A 25,438-nucleotide genomic window follows, 5' to 3' on the forward strand; every position below is an offset into this window, starting at 1 on the left:
CTATTCCTATGAGGCATGAAGCCAGATTGATCCTGGTGTACAAGATCCCCAATTACTTTCACTAAACGGTTGGCCAATAGCTTGGCCAAAATTATAGGGTGGTAGGATGCACAGTCAGATCTGGATTTGCCTTCTTTATGAATGGTGACAATGGTAGCTACCCTCTGATCTACTGGTAATACTCCCCGCTCTCGGCTATCCTCATACATGGATTTTAAATATGGAGCTAATTTGTCTGGTTGAAGCTTATAGATTTCAAAGGGAATGCCACTGGGGCCGACCCCTTACCGGAGTTCAATGATCTTATCGCAAACGCTATTTTATCTGTAGTCAAGGCACTATCGAGGAAGTTACGGTCATCAACGATAGAGTGTGGAGGGAAAAATTTCTCAGCAGTTCGGTAGAGTCCTCTTCCGTGTATGGAGCTATGGATGTATATATAGTGTATGAAAGTGATCCGCAAAGTGATTGGCAATGGCCTGGGGTCCGTTATGGGAATCAAATTGGCATCTAGAAGCACCAGGACCATCCTGCTAGCCCACTCTTTTTGGTTAAGCCAGGCTATGACTTTCCTCGCTTTATCACCTAGTTCGTAAATTCTACCCATCTTGTCTCTCCCTAGCGTTTTGGCTTTATTGGTCACTAAGTCCCTATAACTATCTTGTTTGAGGCGGAGTGAGTGGAGTACCTCGGGTGTAACTTGGGTCTCTAGCTCTTGTTATTTTTGGTGAATTTCTGCCTCAACATCGGAGATTTCTTTATGCCTGTCCCTCTTTGTCCCAGATATCAGCGATAAGGCCTGTCCCCGGGTTACTGATTTAAAGGCTTCCCATAATGTTTGAGGAAAGTCCACGGTTCCCTCATTCTCCAGGAAGTAGTCATCTGTTGTTTTGATGAAGTCTTTACGAATTTTGGGGTCCCGCAGGTACTATGGGTTGATGGGAGCAATTCTCCCAACCTGCATTCGACTGACGACAAAATGTTCCCAATAAGGGGGAGTGATCGGATATGCCCCTAGCTAAATGTCTAACCTCATGATCTTCATGGATTTGTGATGTTGGGACGAGAACGTAATCAATGCGGGAAAGGCTATGGTGCGCGGCAGAATGGAAAGTGTAGTGCGTTTTCCCTGGGTTTTATGACCTCCACCCATCAACAAGGCCCACATTTTCCAGAAAGTCAGGCAACCAACGGGACGACTGCCCTATTACCCTGAGGGGGTAGCGATCTAATGTGCCTGAGACTACATAATTGAAATCACCCCCAAGCACTAGCAACCAATCTGGTATCTCTAATAAGATGGTACCAAGATAACTTTTTGTGTTTTATTGCAACATAGTACCTAAGAGACCACTTTGAACTCTACATACAGTCAACTTATCCACACACAACTTATTAATGTTTATTGGGAAACCTTTTCGTAAGATACACTACAGACATATGTAACTAGGTGAGTGAAACCACCAATAGATATGCAGCGATTTCTATGAGAGAGTTGTGTCTATTGCGTTTCAGCGTTCCTATGCTAATTTTTATTGACACTTTAAATAATCTCAAGAAAGGACCAAGATAATTCTGATTTTATATTTTGTCTGAATAGTGTTTTGGGCAAAGTATCTGTAATATATTTTATTGCCTTCAAGACATGGTTTGCACCATTAACCTGAATAAATGATGTACAAGTATAATTATGTCAACTGTTTAGTTCACCTCAAATGAATTCAGTAACAAAGCAGTAGTCTGCCACGAAACATGGGTTGGCTGAAAGTTGTTAAGTTGGGTCAACACAATAGTGATACTAAGTTATCTTTATGTTGTAACCATGGATGTTTGCTATTTGTATTAAGACCAGAATGAATGTATCATTTAATGAGAAAAATATATAGTTTATACATAAGAGTTCTATTTTTCAAATAAAAGGAGTGAACCATACTGATATACTCTGGATTATTCTATACGCCCAACAACTATTGTTACTATTGTCTTACTTTATCAGCCAGATAGTGCAGCTGACTTTTGTTGTGGCAGCTAGCGCAGGGCCTGCTCATCTTTTTGCCATACATTTCTATTGCTTTTAGAATTTGGTTTAGTGCAGTGGTTCCTCTAATACACAGACGTAAAGTTACCAAAAAACAAACCTTCAGTGTCAGCAGAAGCTTCTGCCTAAAGGCCTTATCCAAAATAAAGACGTACTCCTCATTGAAAACGACTCTTTAGTCTAGCTGTAGACAACCGATTGTATTAATCACTTGAGTGGTTTTCATCTCACCCTGCTCTTGGCATAGTTGATTTTATAGGCATTTTCTGAAAATTCTGATTACGTTGCTTTTTATCCATTTGCATAAAATGCTTAATTTACTATTGATGATTCTTTTTTGAGTTATCTTTATTCGTAAAATAAGTTACTTAACGTGTTTTTTCTTTCTAGCAAGTACACTGACTTGATTGTGAAATAGATTTTGTGTTTGTGGATCAGGAGATCCAGCAAATAGTGGTGGATGTCAGTGTTCTATTCAGTTTAAGCTAATGTAGTGAATGTACTTTTTAGCCAATCATATATCAAAAGTAGGTAATTGGTAAATCCTATTTCATGACTAAAATGCAAAGTAGCAGTAAACAAAAATATTTTGTAGTTACCAGAGTATGTAAATCCATTATTAACAAAGTTATATGGGTGGAAAGTGCAAAGGCAATAAAAGGGTAGTATAAGAAGGAAAATTGTCTTTGCCTAAACCAGAGATGTTTTTTATCTCAAATTCATTATCAAGTACCTCGATCTGACAACTAACTGATCGAAGTGCTGTTTCTACGCATAATAAAAAAGGTGTTGGAACCTTGGTATTTTATTAGTTCTCACCTTCCATTGGTGCTATAGTAGTGTAAAACATCAACTGAGCCTTGGTTTTGGTTGCCACAGGTGTAATCATTGCGCTTGCTTTGTCAATGTTGAATAATTGTATTGATGCATAAAAATCGGTACTCACTCTGTTTAACTTGTTAGTCTTTAAGAAGCAGATCCTTTCCCTGAAACCGGCAACTGATTTGCCTCTCACAAATGGAAAAATATTTATCCAAGCTTTTAATTAGGATCAGAATATTTAATCTTATTCTATTCATGTCTTCTCATTTCCTATGTAAATCATAAGGACTCCCTCACACCGGTTTAGGATACCTCACATTCGTGTTCTAACCCATGGACCTTTGGCATGAAATCTAAGGAAATTGATGGGGAAACCTTGATTGTACAATAATGAATGACCTCTTCATTTACAGTGCTTCCTATATTGGTGGATGCCAAACAGTTGATGACCGTGTTCTTTCAACATAAGATGAGAACAGCATATGGTGAAAACAACAAGGTGGACTGGTATCCACATTTCTCCTGGGTAGTGCTTCATTAGTTGAATACCTGTCGAATTATCAAACACCTCCAAAGACAGATGTGCACACCCTCATCTAGAAAGAACCAACCTTTCCTTGAAGTATGTTCGTTTCTGCTGATTTCCTGTAATTGCAAGAGGAGTAATATTGCAAACCTCTGCTTCGCTCCGTTATTGTGTATGAATGTAGATGTACCATAGAGATTCCAGGGGAGATTGAAAATCAAGGCTATTGAAGACTTGTACTCTGTCCCCCATCTGTTAAAAGTGGGATTGTCAATTGTACAATTTAGTTGGACAGTATGCAGATGTTGAACAAGAATGGACTATAATTCTGTTTGTAGAGGTACTTTGAGAATCCATTTTTGAGCTGATCAAATTATATACTAAAAAATATATTTAATCTTGGCAGGAATTTATTGACTCGAGCAAACGTTTGATTCACCAGATGTGACATTCATAGTACGTAGTACCTTCTTCCAAACGACTGCCATTGTTCTAGAATATTGTTGGTAGCATCCCAGATGTAAACCATCAGGACTCTGATAATAAGTCTATCAGGTAGAGCCTTTAATGGCCTTGCTAAAACCAAACCCAGAGAAGTTGAAGAATGGTAAGGATACCTTCTCTGAAAACCATAGGAATAGAGTAAGGGAGAACATTCTGGCTCTCCATAACAGGACAAGGCCAGTATGAAACAAGAGGATGATCGCCATCCAAGCAAACTGGAAATGGAATGGAAGACTATCACTATCTGAGGATTACTGTCAGAACAGGGACCATCTCACTAGGCCTAATGACAGATTTCCCTTTGCCCTGTAAAAAAAGAAACTTGCATTTTCAATGCAGTAGGTCTCGCATAACTGAAAGTTTAATCTATTGGTTTTGCAAATAATAATAATATGCCAATAGCTCAAACTTCCATCTTGCATTGTGGTACGACAAATGCAGATTGATAAATGGCCTGGTTGCAGCTTGAAAATTCGTGACCTGCGCAATTCAATTGACACAATATACAGAGGCTTTTAAAATGGAGCATAGAATTAAACTTTTCAGATGAAAGCAAGCACTGCACGTTTATTTTGCAGGCAGAACAATGTTGGGCTAGAGAGCTGCTGGCTTGGGAACTGGAGAACCAGGTTTGAGTCCTAGCTTATGCTCATCGCCTAGTGATTTTGAGCAAATCACATAATCTCCACGTTTGTTTAAAAAATATATGCATCTGACCTTGTGTAATGTAATTTGAAGCTCGTGTAAATCGCTCCATTAGTACATTTTACATACAACTGCATAATAACAGTGAGGGTGTAAGAATCCAGAGATATAGACAGCAGATCAGTGATCATATGCACCCTTCAGCTTTAAGAAGAATGCAATGACATCACTCAACGAGAACTCCCACCAGTCCATGATCTCCCTATGCCACAAGGCTCATCAGCGGCTGGCAATAGTACGAAGTGCGGCTTCTAATAGGCACCCGGTGCGAAAGTGTGGCAGAGCTTCGAGTTACAGGACCAATGGGATGAGCGGGGTTTGTCTCCATGTAGAAGCCCTGTGTTTACTTAGCATGCAGACGAGGCGGTGAAAACAAATGGGGGCTGTAAATTATTGAGTGTTCAAAGCTTTACTAAACATGTACATCATTGTATGACTGTTGGCAACTAACGATTGTACTGATAGTACTCGTTCAAATGCAACCACTGAATTGAAATCGCCCCCCATAGTGCGAGGCTTTGTTCTTGCAGCAACTGTTGTGAAGTAAATGCAAACTACTGTTAACGCGCGCTCTCTGTTCCCTTGCTGTGCATGTGCTCGGCTTTAGGAGGAGCACATCAGACCTGCAGCTGCAATCTTCCTGCTAACACACAGTGGAGATAGGACAGCAGCGTGGATGTTGCCACAAATCCCAACTTTTTGCATCGTTTAACATTAAGGGTGCGCGCTACTTACAGCTTCGGCAAACTGCCCAGAAGAAAAGCAAGGGGCAGCCGTCTATGTTGGTGATTGGAAGGCGGCCGCGCTGCTTAAAAAATTAATAATGAAAAATAGAGGAGCGAACCATGCAACTGCCATTGTCTAAGAGTAAGGACGTGCTGTGCTACTTAAAAAAAAAAAAGAGGAATTAAAGGAAAGGAAAGCAGGAGAGTGGACAATAAGAAAACAAGCACACGAGTGGTGCATGCGTGTGCGCGTCTCGCGTTAAAAGTAAAAAAAGGGGGAGGCACGTGTGACGAGCGGCGAGCGATGCGCTTAATGAGCCACGGCGAACGAGAGAGGAAAGCAAGATGGCGCCTCTGCATGTAACTGTAAGCTTTAGGCCCCAAGCAAAAACGTGTGGTGAGCTTTTTAAAGCCCACTTACTAAAAGTCTCGCAAGAGGAGCGCATGCGCTGGCTCAGGCGAGGCCTAAATGGGGCACAACTCAAAATGCGGGCCCAATTTTAACACACTTACTGTGTTCCAAAGCTGTGACAGCTAGTATGTTTGAAGCATTTATAACAAACGCAGCATTAGTAATGATGGAACTGTTCAAAATGGCATTGTTCTTCTTCTACTTCTTAAACATACACATCGTACAGCAGCAGACCATGGACATCCCCTCATATGTATGGCCATGTAAGTAATTCCTACAGATATGTCAGTGCATCCTCAAAGGACTTCTTGTTCTGTGCCAAAATAGCACTTGCCACTAACAGTTGATCATGTAAAGGCATGTTGAGAGCAGAAAAAGAGCGCAGCACAGGAAACACTGCAGTGGCCGTAATAGTGCCTCTCTATAACCTTGAGTGCAGTGCTGCTGGGCTGCCGGGTGAGTAGGGAAAACCAGGGAGGATACCCTTTTATCCATCCCAGACACCACCCCCTGAAGCCTAAAGCTGTCCTCCCCACCCAAATAAGTCTACAATTCAGGATAATCGACATTGATTGTTGGTCTTCAATGTCATTAGTTCTGCATTAACATCCCCCTAAAGAAGTGATATTGTAGAAACCGCAAAAAAAAAGCCTGTGATTTCACCAGCCAGAAGTATCGCTTAAGGGAGAGGATGGGTTAAGACGATTGCTGAGGGGGTACCTATCTTACTTGTGTATTTGTGTTGGCTGAGGCATAGGTAAATGAAAAGAGTGCTATGGCTGCAACCACACTGTCCCTAGATCTCCGTGACTGAATCAGTCAATCCTTTTATTATAAAGTAGGACGTATCATCCCATGGTATTTCTTGCCCTGAGGAGTGGAGAGCCGTATACAAAGAGCCAGGTATCGAGTTCCTTCCTGTAGTCCGCTAGTGAGGGGTGGAGTGGGAGGTTGTTCCAGGACTTGGTGCTGAGGAAGGAGAAAGAATGACCTCCGCTGTGGCTTCGCCAAATTTGGGGGAGGTGTGCGAGGAAGGCGGGTCAGAGTTTTTCTGGTCAGCTGGTGGAAGGGCATGCGCTGGATAATCCAGGCGGGTCCAATGTTGTGGAGAGCCTTGTAGGAGTGGGTCAGCATCTTGAACTGGCATCTCTTGTGGACGGGGATCCAGTTGAGGCTTCTGAGGTGGGGGGAGATGATGGTCTGTTTGTGAAGGATGAGGATCAGTCAGGCTGAGGCGTTCTGTATAGTCTGTAGTCAAATGAGGAGATGGGGGGGGGGGGGGGGGGGGGGGGGGGGGTTGTGCCAGCATAACGTGGCGAGGGTTTTGGTGGCGAGGGTTTGGTTACTGTTTTCCTGGTATTGATGGGGATCCACCTGAAAATCTTGCGAAGTATGAGGATAGTGTGCAAGCCGGAGGAGGCTACTGCTTTGACCTGGCACTTCATGGAGACAAGCTGTCCAGGAATGGCGAGGTTGACGGCCTGGTTCATGGAGGTAGATGAGTCTGAGTGCAGTGGGCCACCATGTGTCATCCAGTGGGGAGGTATTCTTCCCGAAGATGTGCAATTCTGTCTCATCACTGTTCAGCTTAAGACAGTTGGATCTCATCCAGTCGGCGACGTTGGTCATGACTTTTCTGTAAGTTTAGTTTGGTGGTGGCGGTGTCTTTCGTGAGAGAGAGGATCATGAGTTTGGTGTCGTCAGCGTATGTGAGATGTTGTTGAGTCCGTGGGTGCGGGTGATGTCTGCCATTGAAGTCATGTCAGCATTGAAGAGGATAGGGCTGGTAGGAGGATTCTTGTGGGCTCCGCAGATGATGCTCTTTGTTTTGGATGTGAAGGGCGGTAGGCAGATTTTTTGTGTGTCTTGTGAGGAAGAAGGTGATACACTTGAGGGCTTTTCCTCTGATGCCGATGTGGTGGAGTCTGGTGATGAGGGTGTGTTGGGATACAGTGTTGAAGGTCACTGAGAGGCTGTTGTCTCGCTAGGGTTAAAGGAGGATCTGATGTTTGTTGCAGCTGTTGGGGCGGATTGGGTGTCATTGAGTAGGTTATTACCTTCCAAGTGGTCCGTGAGCTGGTGATTGATGGCTTACCCCAGGACCTTGGCTGGGAAGGGGAGCAACAAGATGGGATGGTAGTTCGTGAGCTCACTGGGGTCTGAGGAGGACCTCTGCGTGTTTCCAGATGTCGGGGAAGGTGGCCTTGGTGATGAATATGTTGAGGATGTCGGTGATGCCCTGCTGATTTCCTTCTGTCACAGGTTGAAGGTTTGGTGGGGGCAGGGATCAGTCGGTGCTCTGGAGTGGATGTAGTTCATGATTGCTGTGGTGATTGGCATGGTGAGCGGTGTCCAGTTGATGAGGTGACAGTTGAAGTTGTCTGTGTGTGTCAGTAGGTGGCTGAGGTCGGTTGGGTGTGTGTCGAAGTTGCTCTAGATGGCTGCTATCTTGTTGTGGAAGTAGTTTGCCAGGGAGTGGCAGAGTGCTTGAGAAGGTCAAAATATGGTCTCTGTGTCAGACCGGCAGGAGAATTCTTTGACGCTGAAGAGTTTTTTTGTGTGTGATTGGTGCTAGCTTCTATGCACTTAGTGAGGGCGTTCTATTTGGCTTCCATGAGGCGGTGGTCATATTTGCAGAGGGCACGCTTGAAGGTGGTGAGGTCTAAGGGGATGCTGCCTGCACGCCAATGTCTCTCCAGTCGTTTACACTCTTATTTGAAGGCGTGAAGCTCTTGGATGAACTTTGCCTTTCCATGTGTGCAATTGTGTCGGCGGAGTTGGAGATCCAGTCGGAGAAGTTTTGGACGTCTAGCTGCCTTTGCTGATGGTGTGGGATCTGGTTGTGTTGAGGGAAGTTGTCCATTGGGTTTCGGTTATTTTGTTCCATCTGCAGTGGACAGGGGGGATGTGGGGGTAGGTCGTGCTGAGCCTGCGGTGAAGAAGTGGACGATGCTGTGGTCTGTCCAGGTGAGTTCAGTGTGTGGCTGAATTTGAGTCTGTCACTGGCTGTAAAGATAGGGGTCCAGGTTGTATCCTGCAGAGTGTGTGGGGCTAATGACCAGTTGCGTGAGTCCGATGTTGCTCATACTATCCAGGAGGTTGGTGTCGTTGGTGTCAGTGAGGTTGTCAAGGTGGAATTGGAGGATGTAGTGCTTGGAGTCTATTGCCAGGGAGGCGATGAGTTCTGTTAGGGTGTCGCAGAAGCTGGGAAGGAGGCCCGTTGGTCTGTAGAGGAGTTGAGCAAACGCTGGTCACTCACGTCGACACGACTGACCTATAGCAGTAAATGTGATGAGCATTGCTTTGGTGGACTAGTACACATTCGCATTCAAGAAGGTGCAGGTTTACCCATGAAGGGCACCCCTCCGGTATAAAAAAAACTGACAAAAAATTGGTGCAGTGTGGAAAATTGACCCATGCCCTGATAAAATTGTCGTAAGATCACATTGGCAATGAAACATGTTGGTTTTTAGGTCTCGCCTGCCAATGCGCTTGCACATTGCTGGCAAGAATTATAGTAAGTGCAAAAGAAAAGTCTACCAAAATGGCTGCGGCTCCCATACAGTTCATGTGAGACAGGTGCTTGCACGCCAGCCACGTCACACACCGCCATTTGTCTGTGCCTCGCATCAGACTTTAAAGGCTGCCACTCCCCCGCCCCCGCATCAGACTTCAAAGGAATGCGCTCCCGCTCCCTCGCCACAGCAATGCCGAGAGCTTGTTTTGCTAGAGTTAAAAAAAAGCGTTTCTTATCACTATACCCATACTTATTGAGCCGTATGCCGTATCAATGTCTGAGGGTTGACTGTTTCTTTCATTGTCTTGTTTACTGCAAATATCTCTCATACAACAATGGCCTGCTCCTGAGCAGCTCAACGGCTAAAAAAGGAAGAATTTACTCTTGTGGTAGAGGGAGTATCTATCTTCTATCCACAGTACTACACACCGTTGTAATTTTCAGTCTGGCAATGTTGCCAAGACGTGTGTATGTATATCGGTACCACCACCGCGCTACATATATGTCCTCCCTTCCATACGTGAAAAATAGGGGGAGGGGAGGTTGACAGTGCCTCACGGAAGCAACACCAAGGAGAGGATTGTATCAGACTGGTACTCGCCTGATTCCTCACTTCTCATCATCGGCTACTGTCAACCTTAAAGAAATGGGAGAAAAAACAAACATAAAGAAAGTGCATATAGGTCAAGCAACCGTGAGGTGTTGTGAGTGCTGAGGACCCAGTGTGATATATCCGTGCCCAATTAAGTGAAAAAACAACAAATATACCACTATAAAAAGAGTAAGACTAACTGGCAACTCATGACTTTTTATTCTGTGCTGTTAGCTCACTCTGATTAAAAGTCAACCGACATGTTTCATCACTTTGCCTTACAGTGATTTCTTCAGGGTTTCTTGGTGGGTCAGCGTTTAACATGCACCTTTCAAAGTCTTCCCTTATTGTACCAGGTGGCCTTCTGTGATGAGCCTACCCGGCCCCCGTGGAATTCTGCTTCATGTGTATCGTTCCCTGTCTCTGTACTGGGACGCTTTGAACCGCCAAAAGGTCGGTATCGCATACGCGTGCAGGTGTGGTCTCGGCTCACCCCTCGTGGGGTGAGCCGAGACCACACCTGCACGTGTATGCGATACCGACCTTTTGGCGGTTCAAAGCGTCCCAGTACAGAGACAGGGAACGATACACGTGAAGCAGTCTTCCACGGGGGCCGGGTAGGCTCATCACAGAAGGCCACCTGGTACAATAAGGGAAGACTTTGAAAGGTGCATGTTAAACGCTGACCCACCAAGAAACTCTGAAGAAATCACTGTAAGGCAAAGTGATGAAACATGTCGGTTGACTTTTAATCAGAGTGAGCTAACAGCACAGAATAAAGTCATGATTTGCCAGTTAGTCTTACTCTTTTTATAGTGGTATATTTGTTGTTTTTTCACTTAATTGGGCACGGATATATCACACTGGGTCCTCAGCACTCACAACACCTCACGGTTGCTTGACCTATATGCACTTTCTTTATGTTTGTTTTTTCTCCCATTTCTTTAAGGTTGACAGTAGCCGATGATGAGAAGTGAGGAATCAGGCGAGTACCAGTCTGATATAATCCTCTCCTTGGTGTTGCTTCCGTGAGGCACTGTCAACCTCCCCTCCCCTTTTTTCACGTATGGAAGGGAGGACATATATGTAGCGCGGTGGTGGTACCGATATACATACACACGTCTTGGCAACATTGCCAGACTGAAAATTACAACGGTGTGTAGTACTGTGGATAGAAGATAGATACTCCCTCTACCACAAGAGTAAATTCTTCCTTTTTTAGCCGTTGAGCTGCTCAGGAGCAGGCCATTGTTGTATGAGAGATATTTGAGTGGGGGGCGGCCTGCTTCTGTTTCCCCCTAGGCTCCTGTTTTTTTGAGGTTGTTTACTGCAAAGACAATTCGGTTCCTGCTACTCTGGGGCGTGCCAAATGTTTTCTTAGCTTTCCGGGTGCTGCTGCTCTCATCCGGAGTGCCAAATGTTTTCATTGCTTGCATTTTTCACTTACTTTCCTGTACTTATTTTCATGTTGCGGGCATTGTGAAGCCCCTGTTGCTATCAAGTGAAACCTTAATGACGTGGCTTTTTGTAGATCCATAATTTTTTTTCATCCTTGCTACGTTGTGCAACGTTCAAGTGCCTTCATGAGATCATTGCCCTTCGTTTTACGCATACATGCATTCTGTTGTCTCGTGTTTTTTTCGAACTGGTTTCATTGTTTAACTGTGCTGAACTAGGAAATGTTTTTTTTTATGTTAGGATGATCTTTCTAATGGGTCCAGTGAAATGAGGTTTATCAATAAAGCTGTCCAACTGAGTACTCATGAGAGATTAATGCCCGTCATATGGTTTCCAATGATTTCATTTAGTTTCCGTACCTAGCGTTGTAATAGATTAGCCAACGCTCGATTTTTACATGCTTTCTAGGCCCAATGCATTATTATGGGAATTCCTTTGTGTGCCAAACCAACTCCATCCATTACATTATTGTAACTTACTTCGTTTTTTTTTCTCTATCGTTTCTTTCCGTCTTCAGTTTTTCCCCGGTCGCAGGTGTTTTAGGACTATTACAGCCTCGATTGACTGTTTTCGCTTTTCAAAAACATTTCCACCCCTTTGCGTTAGTTTTTTTTTTCAAATGAAGAGACAATTTCCATCTTTTAATTCCTATTGTAATACACTGTAAAGCGCTGGGTCTTATGTAAGCCCTCTCCATAGAGGTGAGAAGTCTCTAGCTCATGTAAGATTTAACCCTTCAAGCAATGAATCCGTGCCTCGCACAGCTCCTGTGCTGTGACCACCACATCACTCAGGGAAACCACCACATCACTCAGGGACACCACCACATTACTCAGGGGCACCACCACATCACTCAGGCGCACCAACACATCACTCAGGGGCACCAACACATCACTCAGGGGCACCAACACATCACTCAGGGGCACCACCACATCACTCAGGGGCACCACCACATCACTCAGGGGCACCACCACATCACTCAGGGGCACCACCACATCACTCAGGGGCACCACCACATCACTCAGGGGCACCACCACATCACTCAGGGGCACCACCACATCACTCCGGGGCACCACTCAGGAGCACCAGCACATCACTCTGGGACACCACCACATCACTCTGGGACACCACAACTTCACTCTGGGACACCACCGCATCACTCTGGGACACCACCGCATCACTCTGGGACACCACCGCATCACTCTGGGACACCACCGCATCACTCTGGGACACCACCGCATCACTCTGGGACACCACCGCATCACTCTGGGACACCACCGCATCACTCTGGGACACCACCGCATCACTCTGGGACACCACCGCATCACTCTGGGACACCACCGCATCACTCTGGGACACCACCGCATCACTCTGGGACACCACCGCATCACTCTGGGACACCACCGCATCACTCTGGGACACCACCGCATCACTGTGGGACACCACCGCATCACTGTGGGACACCACCGCATCACTGTGGGACACCACCGCATCACTGTGGGACACCACCGCATCACTGTGGGACACCACCGCATCACTGTGGGACACCACCGCATCACTGTGGGACACCACCGCATCACTGTGGGACACCACCGCATCACTGTGGGACACTACCGCATCACTCTGGGACACCACCGCATCACTCTGGGACACTACCGCATTACTCTAATACACCACCACATTACTCTAATACAGCACCACACCACTCAGCCCAACCTCATCATCACTAAGCACCACAACAGCACTGTCCTTGCTTGCTTCCAACAAGCATTGTACCACCACATCACTCGGGGGCACCACCACATCAATCGGGGGGGGGCCCCACCACATCACTCGGGGGGGCCCCACCACATCACTCGGGGGGGCCCCACCACATCACTCGGGGGGCCCCACCACATCACTCGGGGGGGCCCCACCACATCACTCGGGGGAGGCCCCACCACATCACTCGGGGGGGCCCCACCACATCACTCGGGGACACCACCACATCACTCGGGGGCACCACCACATCACTCGGGGGCACCACCACATCACTCGGGGGCACCCCAATACATCACTCGGGGGCACCCCAATACATCACTCGGGGGCACCCCAATACATCACTCGGGGGCACCCCAATACATCACTCGGGGGCACCCCAATACATCACTCGGGGGGGCCCCAATACATCACTCGGGGGGCCCCAATACATCACTCGGGGGGGCCCCAATACATCACTCGGGGGGGCCCCAATACATCACTCGGGGGGGCCCCAATACATCACTCGGGGGGGCCCCACCACATCACTCGGGGGGGGCCCCACCACATCACTCGGGGGGGCCCCACCACATCACTCGGGGGGGGGCCCCACCACATCACTCGGGGGGGGGGCCCACCACATCACTCGGGGGGGGGGCCCCACCACATCACTCGGGGGGCCCCACCACATCACTCGGGGGGGGGGGCCCCACCACATCACTCGGGGGGCCCCACCACATCACTCGGGGGGCCCCACCACATCACTCGGGGGGGGGGGGCCCCACCACATCACTCGGGGGGGCCCCACCACATCACTCGGGGGGGGGCCCCACCACATCACTCGGGGGGGCCCCACCACATCACTCGGGGGGGCCCCACCACATCAGTCGGGGGGGCCCCACCACATCAGTCGGGGGGGCCCCACCACATCAGTCGGGGGCCCCACCACATCAGTCGGGGGGGCCCCACCACATCAGTCGGGGGGGCCCCACCACATCAGTCGGGGGGGCCCCACCACATCAGTCGGGGGGCCCCACCACATCAGTCGGGGGCCCCACCACATCAGTCGGGGGCCCCTCCACATCAGTCGGGGGCCCCTCCACATCAGTCGGGGGCCCCTCCACATCAGTCGGGGGCCCCTCCACATCAGTCGGGGGCCCCTCCACATCAGTCGGGGGCCCCTCCACATCAGTCGGGGGCCCCTCCACATCAGTTGGGGGCCCCACCACATCAGTCGGGGGGGCACCACCACATCAGTCGGGGGGGCACCACCACATCACTCGGGGGGCACCACCACATCACTCGGGGGGGGGGGGACACACCACCACATCACTCTGGGGGGGGGACACACACCACCACATTACTCGGGGGGGGGGGGACACCACCACATCACTCGGGGGGGGGGGGGGACACCACCACATCACTCGGGGGGGGGGCACACCCCACCACGTCACTCTGGGACACCACCACGTCACTCTGGGACACCACCACGTCACTCTGGGACACCACCACGTCACTCTGGGACACCACCACATCACTCAGCCCAACCTCATCATCACTCAGCACCACTACAGCACTGTCCTTGCTTGCTACCAACAAGCATTACCATAGCCAATAGGACTCACATTAGGAAAGTGTAAGCTATTTGCTTTGTGAATAACAATGCTATTAATTTATATATTTTCCAAGCCAACACATTTTAAAAAATTGTCATTTACAATACCAATAGCTCACACTTTCCTAATGCGAGACCTATTGCATTGCAAATGCTTGTTAATTGAGTAGACACACAGCAAGGAATAAAGTAATAGAGCCTGTGGTTGTATAGCTCGTTTTTAGATTAGGAGTAGCGGGTTTTCATGTAAGATCCCGTTACACCTTAGAGTGTTCGCACACACACCTCACAGAGCTTTATGCTTTTTTCTTTCCTTCTATCACTATTTTGTTTACAAGTTGGAAGATGCTAATGATGAGAACCTGAGGATGTAGGCGAGAACCAGTCTGCAAACTCCCATGGTGTTATTCCCGCGAGGCACTGCCAATTTTTTCACACCTTCTTTCTTTGTAAATTATCATTCACACCATAGGGTGAGATATACCTTGAGAGAGAGAGCGAATAGACACATCCAGTTTTTAAGAGTATTAGGTGATTCATTTCACCCTAGAACAGTCGGTGCAAATATAACCGCTGTCCTGTTACACAAAATTGTGTCACTTTAAATGCATGGTGGGCGCACTGAGCAGTTCATTTACCCATAGAAAAGGTCAATTGTTGTTTTGGAATCTGTGAGTGGGGGGCGACCTGTTTTTTGCTACCACCTCGAGCTCCTTTTTTAGGTCTCGGCCTGCGTAGGCTGTGCTTGCGAGATTTTATGTCTTAGAGTAGGGGGCTTAAACCCGCCCCTATTCTCCATTGGCTGGCTTCCTAGACGGAGGCCAGCCATTGGTGAAGACGGGCGTCATTCCATTTAAGCCCCATCGTTTTCGGATTGAGGGGTGTGTTTTTAGTTTCTTTCTCTTCTCTTCCCATTGGCTGAAATATTACATTCCAGCCAATGAGAAGAGGAGAGAAAGAAAAACACGCCTCCCAAGCCGAAAATGACGCTGCGTTTCTCCGAGGCATTCCTGCTTCGCCTCGGAGAAACATGGTGGGAAATGAAGGGGGCTCTTGTGGCCCCACGATCCGCATTGTGCCCAAATGCCTGGCCCAGCGTGGCACTGTGCACGATATACCTGCCTGCACAAGGCTTCTGAAGGTAAGGGGGGGGTGGGCCCTCTAGCGCGGCTGGCGGGCTCCTTTACGAGTCATCGATGCTCTCTGCAGGCTCACTGCACACCGCCAACTGGAAGAAGCAAGCTCTTGACGAGGGACCTGCCGAAGCTGCAGAGCACGAGTGGTTACTCAAAAGCGGCGGAGACTGACATACGGGGATCGGAGCATTAAATCGGCAGTGCGTCCCTGTCCTCACAAAGTGGCGGCTACGGGTAGGAGAGAACCCCTGAAGCTGGCCCAGGTGAGCGGCCCCAAAGAACTGTGGAAAAGGCACGCTACTGTGGCGCAACATACGGGGAGCGGCACAGATTAAATCTATAGCTCAGCGATTGAACACAGCACCTGGGAGAGCTGACACGAGATTACGTAGCGAAGAGGAGGGCACCCGCAAGCAGATGCCGCGCAGGCAGAAGCGTGCAAATGGTGAGTGGCGCTCCAATGGAAATACACCCTGCTGACTGTTAAGCGCGGCACCCCCCGTAGGACTAACCCTGCATCAGCTCTAAAAGTCCTGAGGCCGCTGCATCAAATGCCAAGCGCACCCCTGCAGAGCGCCAAAATCAGTTGCAGCCCCGTCTCCACACTGCTGAGGAGACCGCCACTGGTAACTCTTTTCCTAGCACACGCACTTTAGCCCTTACCTCTGGGAGCGGCCGCTCTCTTTCGCCGGCGTCCCCGGGCTGCCCTCTCCGCTGCCACACCGCTCTCTGCTCTTCTGAGGCTCTTGAGCTCACTTTGCGGGTTGGCTCCAGTCTCACTCCGGCACTCGATCTTGTGAGGCCTCGTACCCCTGCCGCAGCGCCTGGTTCAGCTCGTCGCTCGGGCCGCTGATTCATGTTGTGAGATCACCGGGTAGTTCCTCTCGATTGCCACAGCTGCCCCAGCACCCTGCCGCTTCTGAATAGGGAGCCGACCAGCGAGGAAGGCCGGACCGGCCGCGCAACAGACAGAGACCCTGCCCCCTGTTCCCTCGTTGTGCTTGCTTTTCTGCCCCCTGTTCCCTCGTTGTGATCTGGCCTCTGTTCCCTGTGTGTGGTTCTCTGTGTGTGGCTGTGTGTGTGTGTGGCTCTGTGTGTGTGTGTGGCTCTGTGTGTGTGTGTGGCTCTGTGTGTGTGTGTGGCTCTGTGTGTGTGTGTGTGTGTGTGTGTGTGTGTGTGTGTGGGTGTGGCTCTCTGTGTGTGGCTCTCTGTGTGTGGCTCTCTGTGTGTGGCTCTCTGTGTGTGGCTCTCTGTGTGTGTGGCTCTGTGTGTGTGTGTGGCTCTCTGTGTGTGGCTCTGTGTGTGTGGCTCTGTGTGTGTGTGTGTGTGGCTCTGTGTGTGTGGCGGTGTGTGTCTCTCTGTGGCTCTGTGTGTGTGTGTGTGGCTCTGTCTGTGTGGCTGTGTGTGTGTGTGTGTGTGGCTCTGTGTCTCTGTGTGTGTGGCTTTCTGTGTGTGTGTGTCTCTGTGTGTGTGGCTTTCTGTGTGTGTGTGTGTGTGTGTGTGTGTGTGGCTTTCTGTGTCAGCTAATACTCTACTACTCTCTAATGCTCACCTATTATTTATGTTTTTAAAAAAACAAAAAATGGAAAAAATCCAATTTGCAATGCCAATAGCTCTAACTTTAACAAAGCAGAGGCCATTGCATTGTAAATGCTTGTTGTTCATGATATTTCTGATGGTGTGGGATCTGGTTGTGTTGAGGAGAGTTGTGCATTGGGTTTCGGTTATTTTGTTCCATCTGCAGTGGAATTTGGGGGTGGGTCGCGGTGAAGAAGTGCACGATTCTGTGGTCTGTCCAGGTGAGTTCAGCGTGTGGCTGAATTTGAGTCTGTCGCTGGCTGTAAAGATAGGGTGCAGGTTGTATCCTGCACAGTGTGTGGGGCTAATGACCAATTGCGTGAGTCCGATGTTGCTCATACTTTCCAGGAGGTTGGCGGAGTTGGTGTCAGTGGGGATGTCGAGGTGGAATTGGAGGATGTAGTGCTTGGAGTCTATTGCCAGGGAGGCGATGAGTTCTGAGAGGACGTCGCAGAAGCTGGGAAGAGGTTGGTCTGTAAACAAGAGTTCCTCTGACGGTAGTGTTTGCCTCAATTACTCTACTTAGTCCTCAAGATAGGAAACAATCTTCTGAGATATCTAACAGGAATGGGTTAAAATGGTGGAAACAGGGCATCCTTAAGGTACAACTGGCGAAGCAGATGGCAAGAAAGTTCCTGGTGAGCTGGTGGATTCAGAATTCAATGGACATACAAAACAGAGGAAGCTTGTGATAGCTGGTTACCCTATATGTCTGTATGGTACATTGAGGGTGTTTTAACATGCATTTATGGTTGGTAGTTCCCTTTTCTTAAATTTCTATTAGTCTCTGGTTTCTAGACAGAACTGCTCCTTCATCATAGTTCAAAACTAAATACATTTGCTTATGTATTTGAGAGCACCATAGGCTCACAGGATCATGGGACATATAATCCATGTATTTAAGAGTACTATAGGATCACAGGATCATGGGACATATAATATTACGAAAATCAACAAGGTGGGTTGTGTTATTACCTCTTTCCCCTCCAATTTCTCCCAAGAGACTTATCATTCTGCCCGGAAGGTCAGTGTTTTGAAGGATATAATATCTCCTATTACCTACATATGATGTGTCATGTTTTGAGTATGTAAATCAAGTGAGAGTGGTGTAGCTGAGGGAGTTCACTGACCTACAGTTCGCAGTGAGTTTACATGATGGTTAGCTAAAATGAGAGATGCTGCTTTTGAAAGTGTTCAGTGAGTTTGCACCGATTGTGCTAGTACAGTGAACTGTTAGCCCCATGCTTGCCCTGAGGGTATCACAATTTACTAGCACTTTATGATGAGGAAGAATTATTTCTGTTACTCATCCGCTGCCATTAAAGCTTATACTGTAAACCAAAACTGATTAATGTATACAATAAAAATAGAAAAGCACCCTTTATTGGAACAGTTGGGTAGCAATGCATAGTTTAATCATACATAAAAAAAATTAACATCATTTTATTGAGTTTCGATACCAATATCCTACATGGTACAATGGAAAAATCGACAGTAATATATTGGGAGCAGATAGGTGTTCCTTTCTAAGTATTGTCTCCGATAGCACCAATATTCAAATAAAGGTACATATACGTAGAATGTAAGTAAGTAGTTACCCTTGAAATAAATAGCAAATAGTTCCAGAAAAAGAGGGGGTGGTAAGAAAACATTTGGTGAATCTCGTAGGAAAACTATCATATGAGACAAAACATGGTAAAATAGAAGAAACTCGTACTTATCTATATAACTTTAATCATACATAGTTTAATCATGCGTTTATTTTCTTTAGGTTTGGACTAAGCAACAAATTTGAAGCAGAATTTCCATCTTCATTAACTGGAAAGGTGAGTGGCTCTGAGGTCATCCGGATCCTAAAATAATTTAGCTTATGGGTTATGTGCATTATTCGAGAAGTCATCATATGAGTCACTCAAGTAAAATAAACATTTTCTTTGCACAACCTCACTTTCTGCAGTCTACAAAGTGAAAAATGCTAATTGAAGTATAAATAGCTTCTGTACTCCCTATAGTATATCAGGATACTGGGTTGTTTGACATTGATTTTTGATTACTTTTCCCTTACCTTTTTATAAAACAGGAACCAGAGTCTTGTAAATGTTTTTCCTAATAGGCATAATTAAATATCCACTATCAAGGTATTGGAAAATCCCAGGATGGCTGTTTGGAAATTCGAATGTATTTCAGAAATATAATTTTCCAATTTGGGACATTTACTGATGTTTATTGTGTATCTCCACTCTCGAGTCCGATTCCAGAACTCTTTAACTGAAGGGAATAATGCATTTCTTTGTATTTCTTTTTATTTTGCATGTCTTTACCCATCTGTATACACCTATGTATTTAAGAGAGATACCCTTGCTTAATTTATTGTTGACAGAACAGAACTGGGTCTCTTAATTTTCAGTGCTATTTTATTTTTAGTTATTTTGTAAGAATAAGCAATTTTGCATCCAATTTGAACCCATGCCCAGAGTGTCTTAGAAACACTAATTTTAATGACTGTTACTCTTGCGTACAGGGTTAGTAAAATGCATGCCCTAAGCGACAATTTATGTAGCTTTTCCCTTTTTCCACAATTGCAGAAAAAGCTGTTCGTAAACTTGATGCCATAGGAGCATTTAAAGACTATCTCGGCAAAACAAAGAACATTATGAAATTCAATCCGTTATTTTTACAGTTATGGCCTTAACATGTAGAAATGGCCACAAGCTGTCAGTGCAATGCTTAATGAATTATATTCTCTATTATGCTGTAAAGGGAACCTCCAGTGCACAACTCTCCCTACAGCGCTTACCATTGCAGGGATTTGCAAACTGCACCTAGAAATGAGTTTATATTTTTACAAAGCATTACTGCCTAGTAGCCAGAAACCCCAGTGGGTCAAGCACCACTGAAAAATCATTTGGCTGAAATATCTGAAAAAATGCTATAACTTTCTCTCATGTTGAGACTTCTCACATAAGGAATGTAGTGAATTTGCTATTCTGTTCATAGTGAATACGCATAAGGACCCTAAAACTGATGCGTAAAAGGTAATTGTATTCCTTCTGCTCCAGCTTTAATGGTGGGCCAGAGCTAACTTCAACACAATTGTATTGTATTGTAATTGCATTTATATAGCTCCTACTGCCACTGACGAGGCGTGTAAGTGATTTTTCGGCGAGTATCATGCTACTCCGGGGCCCATAGAGGATTAGTGTTGCATTAGTATACACTAGTTTACGCAGTGAAACATGCAAGTACATTTTAAGTGGTGGATAGGTTATTCAGTTTTTTGGATTTGGAAGCATAGCAGAAGGATAGAAGAGGATTTTTTATTTTATTTATATAGCGCTTGTTACCCCGATGGGCAACAAATGTCAATGTCTAAATCTAATGTCAACAATATAATGGGAAGGGCTCCAGGTCAACCATTGGTTGCTTTGGATTAATTGCTTGTGAAGTTTCATATATTTTTTGGGCCTACCAGTGGCTTTTCACAAATGTATACATTTTTCCCATTCACATTTTACATTGAACACTGGCCTAGAAAGTAGTCTCTGTGAGATATCACTTAGAATGAGTTATAGAATGTGCTCAGTCTCTTAGCTCCGGAAAAGGAGCTGTGCGAGTGGGCCCATCAGTGTGCGGTCCTACATCCTCTTTGCTGCTGCTCTTGCCAGAAACACCAAGAATGTACAGCGGCAGGAGCAGTCACATGAGGTATGGTGTTGTTGTGCCAGAGAGGTATCAGATTTACACTCCAGCGCTCAGCACCACAAGATGTTGCACTTGCATTAGCGATGTCATCATAAGATGGGGTGGTGGTGATGATGATTTTGTAAGCCAGCACAATCTAAATGAGCTCTCTCGTGACCTATATTTCTTTTGTCAAACTGAAATTAAATTCAACATGGGCTGAATATGGGCTAAACAACAACAAAGTCCAAAAACATAACCATGTTTATAAATATTCACATTATTTATTTTCTTTGTTTTATCAATATATTTTTATACTTTCTTTTACATTTCTTTTAAATATAAAATCAATGTTTTAAACATCTACAGACAATATTACATAGTTGTGACATGACATTTGCATGTAAAACAGTCTTTGCATCACTAACCCCCGAGTAGAGACAAAAAAGAAACATTCATACACACTACCTCACATACATTCCCTCTCAAGTACACTCATACCACATTCATTAGTACATATATCTGGAGGGTGGCGACAAAAGGTTGTATAATCTCTGCAACTAATTTAGGCAACTGCATATAGCAGGATTTGAACAGCATTGGTTGATCCGAGTTTCGGTGGCTTAGAGAATGGTAGCACCACCTTCCTCCAGATCGTAGCCAGATATCAGACTTATATTGACACACCCAGGGGATACATACAAAATATAAACACAATAAGTTCAAAGCCCGTGTGTAGAACAGTATGTATCAATTGGACCTTGTATCACAAACTTTAAATCACATATTGGTACAATAGGTTGTGACAAGACTGATTTCACATACCTAAACTTTCAGAACAACGAATAATGTGCTCAATATACCCCTAAAATTAACCAGAAAGTCCTTCCCATACTTATTAAGGGAGGATCGTTAGATAAGACTCGGAGAGATTGTATCTCCACCACAGTGTGCTATAGGGAACAGTTTAGAGAAGAAAAAGGGGTAAAAACTACCCTTAATGGTCCGAGAGAGAATTCGCCAAGTGGTTACCCTATTATATTGTATGATAAGCATAATTTGTGGAAGGTAAAGGCTCCTCAAGGAGTACTTACTACTACTGATACTCTGCAAGAGACGGGCCACGGGCAGATACTGTTTTATGTGGCTATATCTCTTAAGTTATTATGGCACACTCTGTCAGGGTAAATAAAACAATAAGTATCATGAATAATGTTAACCTGATTACATGTAATTGTATCAGGTTTATAGAGGGTCAGTAACGTCTTACCTAGAAGTCTCATATGTGTTGTGCATTACATGAAGCGTGTATACATGTATTTTGTCCGCAGAGTTAGATATCCTATGAAAGAGAAAAGAAAATCCCAAAAGTTGTTGAATCTGAAAAACAGGTTTTATAAGGACTGCTGTTGCGCTAGGCTCATGAAGTTTAACCCTTTCGCTGCGGCGGCTATTCCGCCGCAGCGCTAAAGGGTCGGGGCGGCCGCCGCATGCTGGTGACAGAACCGCTCCGTCACCAGCTACAGTTGAGCTGTGCTGGTGACGGAGCGGTTCCGTCATGACCCGCCCCGCTCATTAAGACTGCCGCGCAGGCGCAAAATCAGCGCCGCGCAGGCGCGGCGGCCAGGCCATGACGGAACCGCTCCGTCATCAGCACAGCTCAACTGTAGCTGATGACGGAGCGGTTCCGTCATCAGCAGGGGTTTGGTTAACATACCTTATAGAGTAGGCTTGTCAGGATCAGTAAGTCACATTTAGTCAGAATGCGCCAGTCCACTTTGGCTAGGTGTCAGTGCTAATATTTATGAAATTGTATGGGTCTAAGCCCAGCAGTACTAGAAAAGAGACACAGTCGAATTTATCAATTCTGGACCTAGTTATTAAGAAGGTACTCTCTAGTTAAGTCACATTTAAAACGCATCTAGAACGTGCATGTGTCACAAGGTGATGTCATCCTGTATTTAATGTAGTTTAGAGCCCAAATGCATGTCCTTAAATGTCTCCTGCAGCATAATAGTTACCAGTTAAATTTGTAGGCGGAGTCTTTGACAACTGCCTCATATTATAATTCCTTTGCTTAGAGACGTGCTTGGTTTAAGCCATTTTGAGCATATGACAAAAATTACAGGCTCGTGTCACTAAAGCACCGCGTTTTGAACCCAATGCAATATAGATGCCTAAGTATGGGCATATGTAGAACCTATTAATGGGACATATCCAGGCCGGGTAGACAATTACTAGGGGCTGCGCTAATCCGTGCTCATATGTAGCTATCTACAAAGCAACATTTATAAATGACTCAGGCAACCCACCGCTAAGAGATTTAAGTCGATGCCGATAAGCAAGGTGCACTGAGGCACAAGGTACAAATAGCAGTGAGCAATGTTACCGTAATTAGTCGGCACATGGTCATATGGAGCTCGATAGAGAAGTGACCGGACAGGAAAACCAACGAAGTTACTGCTGGCCAGTATTACAACTTTTATATATCGTCCGTGGTTCAAAAGAGCGCGCAGGCTGATACCGGTCACATGGTGTACGACCAAAACTGAAGAAAGGCTGACAGACAAATTCAAGCCGCGCCATCTTGGACTAGTTAGTAAACGTGGAGACTCACAAAGAAGGTGCTGTCGGCGCCTGTAAATGACGGTACTTTCAGATGTTTCCTGCCACGATAGCGTAATGCCTAATTCAATGCACCAGCTTATCCATACCTGATGAAGACTGACTTAGGATGTTTATAAAGGTAACATATCCCAAACGGGTATGCAAACACTGAGTCCTAGGTATCACGAATCGAGTATGGCTGTAATAGAATGCTACACTCTGTCAATGTATGTGCATGCAGCTTTAAAGTGCATAGGGACGGACCATGTAGCTAATCCAATACAGTGACTACAGTGGGGATCTCTCCAAGATAATGATGGATAAAAGAAGAGAAGAATTAGTGACAAAATTAAAAAATTGGCAAGACACCAGGTTGCCGATGATAGGTTTCCTGCATGTGTCTCAGAAATGTAAAATATTGAGGGCTACTGCTAATAGCTAGGCTAAATGACTCAATGTGTCAGATGTCCTACAAGCAACCCGATATAAGAGTTGCAGCAAAAATGACCGGGACAGAAGATATGTCACAGAGTTAAGTGACAAAAAATCAAGTCTATACTAGAGTCATAGGGGAAATGTAAGGTCAATACATCAGATGAAGAATCCACTATAGGGAGACATATCTGTACTATAATCTGCGAGGATACTGATAAGAACTATATTACCTGGGCCTAGTTACATTTGATACAATGTCCTTATTGAGTCCCTGTTTCACGCTATTCAGAGTGAAAATCCAAAAGGTTTCTCTTCTTTTACGGGTGGTTTCAACTGGGATACCTCCTTGACTTTTAATCTTTTCCAAAAGGCACCACATGAGGTCCTTTTCTGAATGGTGGTTGTCTAGCAATGTTGGACAAGCGGGGCTATGGTCTTGCATGTGCGAATAGCTGATTTGTGTTAGCTATATCTTGTGCGAACTTCACGCGATGCCTCCCCAATATATGCTAGCTTGCATGGGCACAACAACAATATATATAATGTTTTGAATCCTACAGTTGGTAAGATCTCTTAATTTTATGTTCTGTCCCTGATACGAGAGAGATTCTGTAATGATCGCAGTGTCGCAGGCATGACATGACCCACATTTGTGATTGCCTAGAATGTCTGGTAGTGCAGTGATGGTCGTCTGGCGTAAGTTGTTATGCAGTGGAGGTCTGGTGTGTACCAGAGTATCGCGCAGGTTGCGATTCCTCCGATAGGCCACCATAGTTAGTTGTAACTGGGTCTCATTTTCATTGGTGTTAAAGATCTTCCAATTTTTATGAATGATGTTTTTGATCTTGTAGTTAAGTGGGGAATAATTGATGACACATACAACTTGGTTTTGAGATAAGCGGTGTGTTCCCTGTAGAAGGGCACTGCGGTTGTAATATTTTTCCCTTTTGTAGGCATGTCGGACTAGCCTATGAGGGTAACCCCTTGCCAGCAGTCCTGACTTTAGAGCATCTCCATGTTTGTGAAAATCACTTATGATATTACAATTAAGCCTAACCTGCAAAAATTCCCCAAAGGGAATTGAAGCCAGACCTATTGGATTTGCCAACGTGTTTTTATAACAGCCATTCCGCTAGATAGCCATCTGTATAGAGTTATAGAAAAAATGCAAATGAAACAAGCAATCGCACAATTGCGTAAAGTGTCTGGTATCTGTTTGTCGAGATATTTTCTGTTCATGAATTCAGTTGTGATCCCAAGGTACTGCCAAACATACCATGTGGCAGAAAAGTAAAATCTGTGGTTGATCCTGTTCCTTAAATGGTATCCCTTTTCAAAATTTATTTTAAA

The 25,438-nt window shown here is 45.8% G+C and overlaps 1 protein-coding gene across 2 annotated transcripts in view; it reads left to right on the plus strand.

The window, feature by feature from the left end:
* Nucleotides 1-25,438, plus strand: part of CHIC2 (cysteine rich hydrophobic domain 2) — a 174,208-nt gene that overhangs the window by 43,765 nt on the left and 105,005 nt on the right. For both annotated transcript variants that reach the window (XM_086962642.1, XM_086962643.1), the window contains exon 2: nucleotides 19,137-19,191. In XM_086962642.1, coding sequence (XP_086818768.1) covers nucleotides 19,137-19,191 — 55 coding nt within the window. The remainder of the gene's footprint in view (nucleotides 1-19,136; nucleotides 19,192-25,438) is intronic.

This window comes from Lissotriton vulgaris, chromosome 3_1, assembly GCF_964263255.1.
Source record: "Lissotriton vulgaris chromosome 3_1, aLisVul1.2, whole genome shotgun sequence".
Classification (NCBI taxonomy): Eukaryota; Metazoa; Chordata; class Amphibia; order Caudata; family Salamandridae; genus Lissotriton; species Lissotriton vulgaris.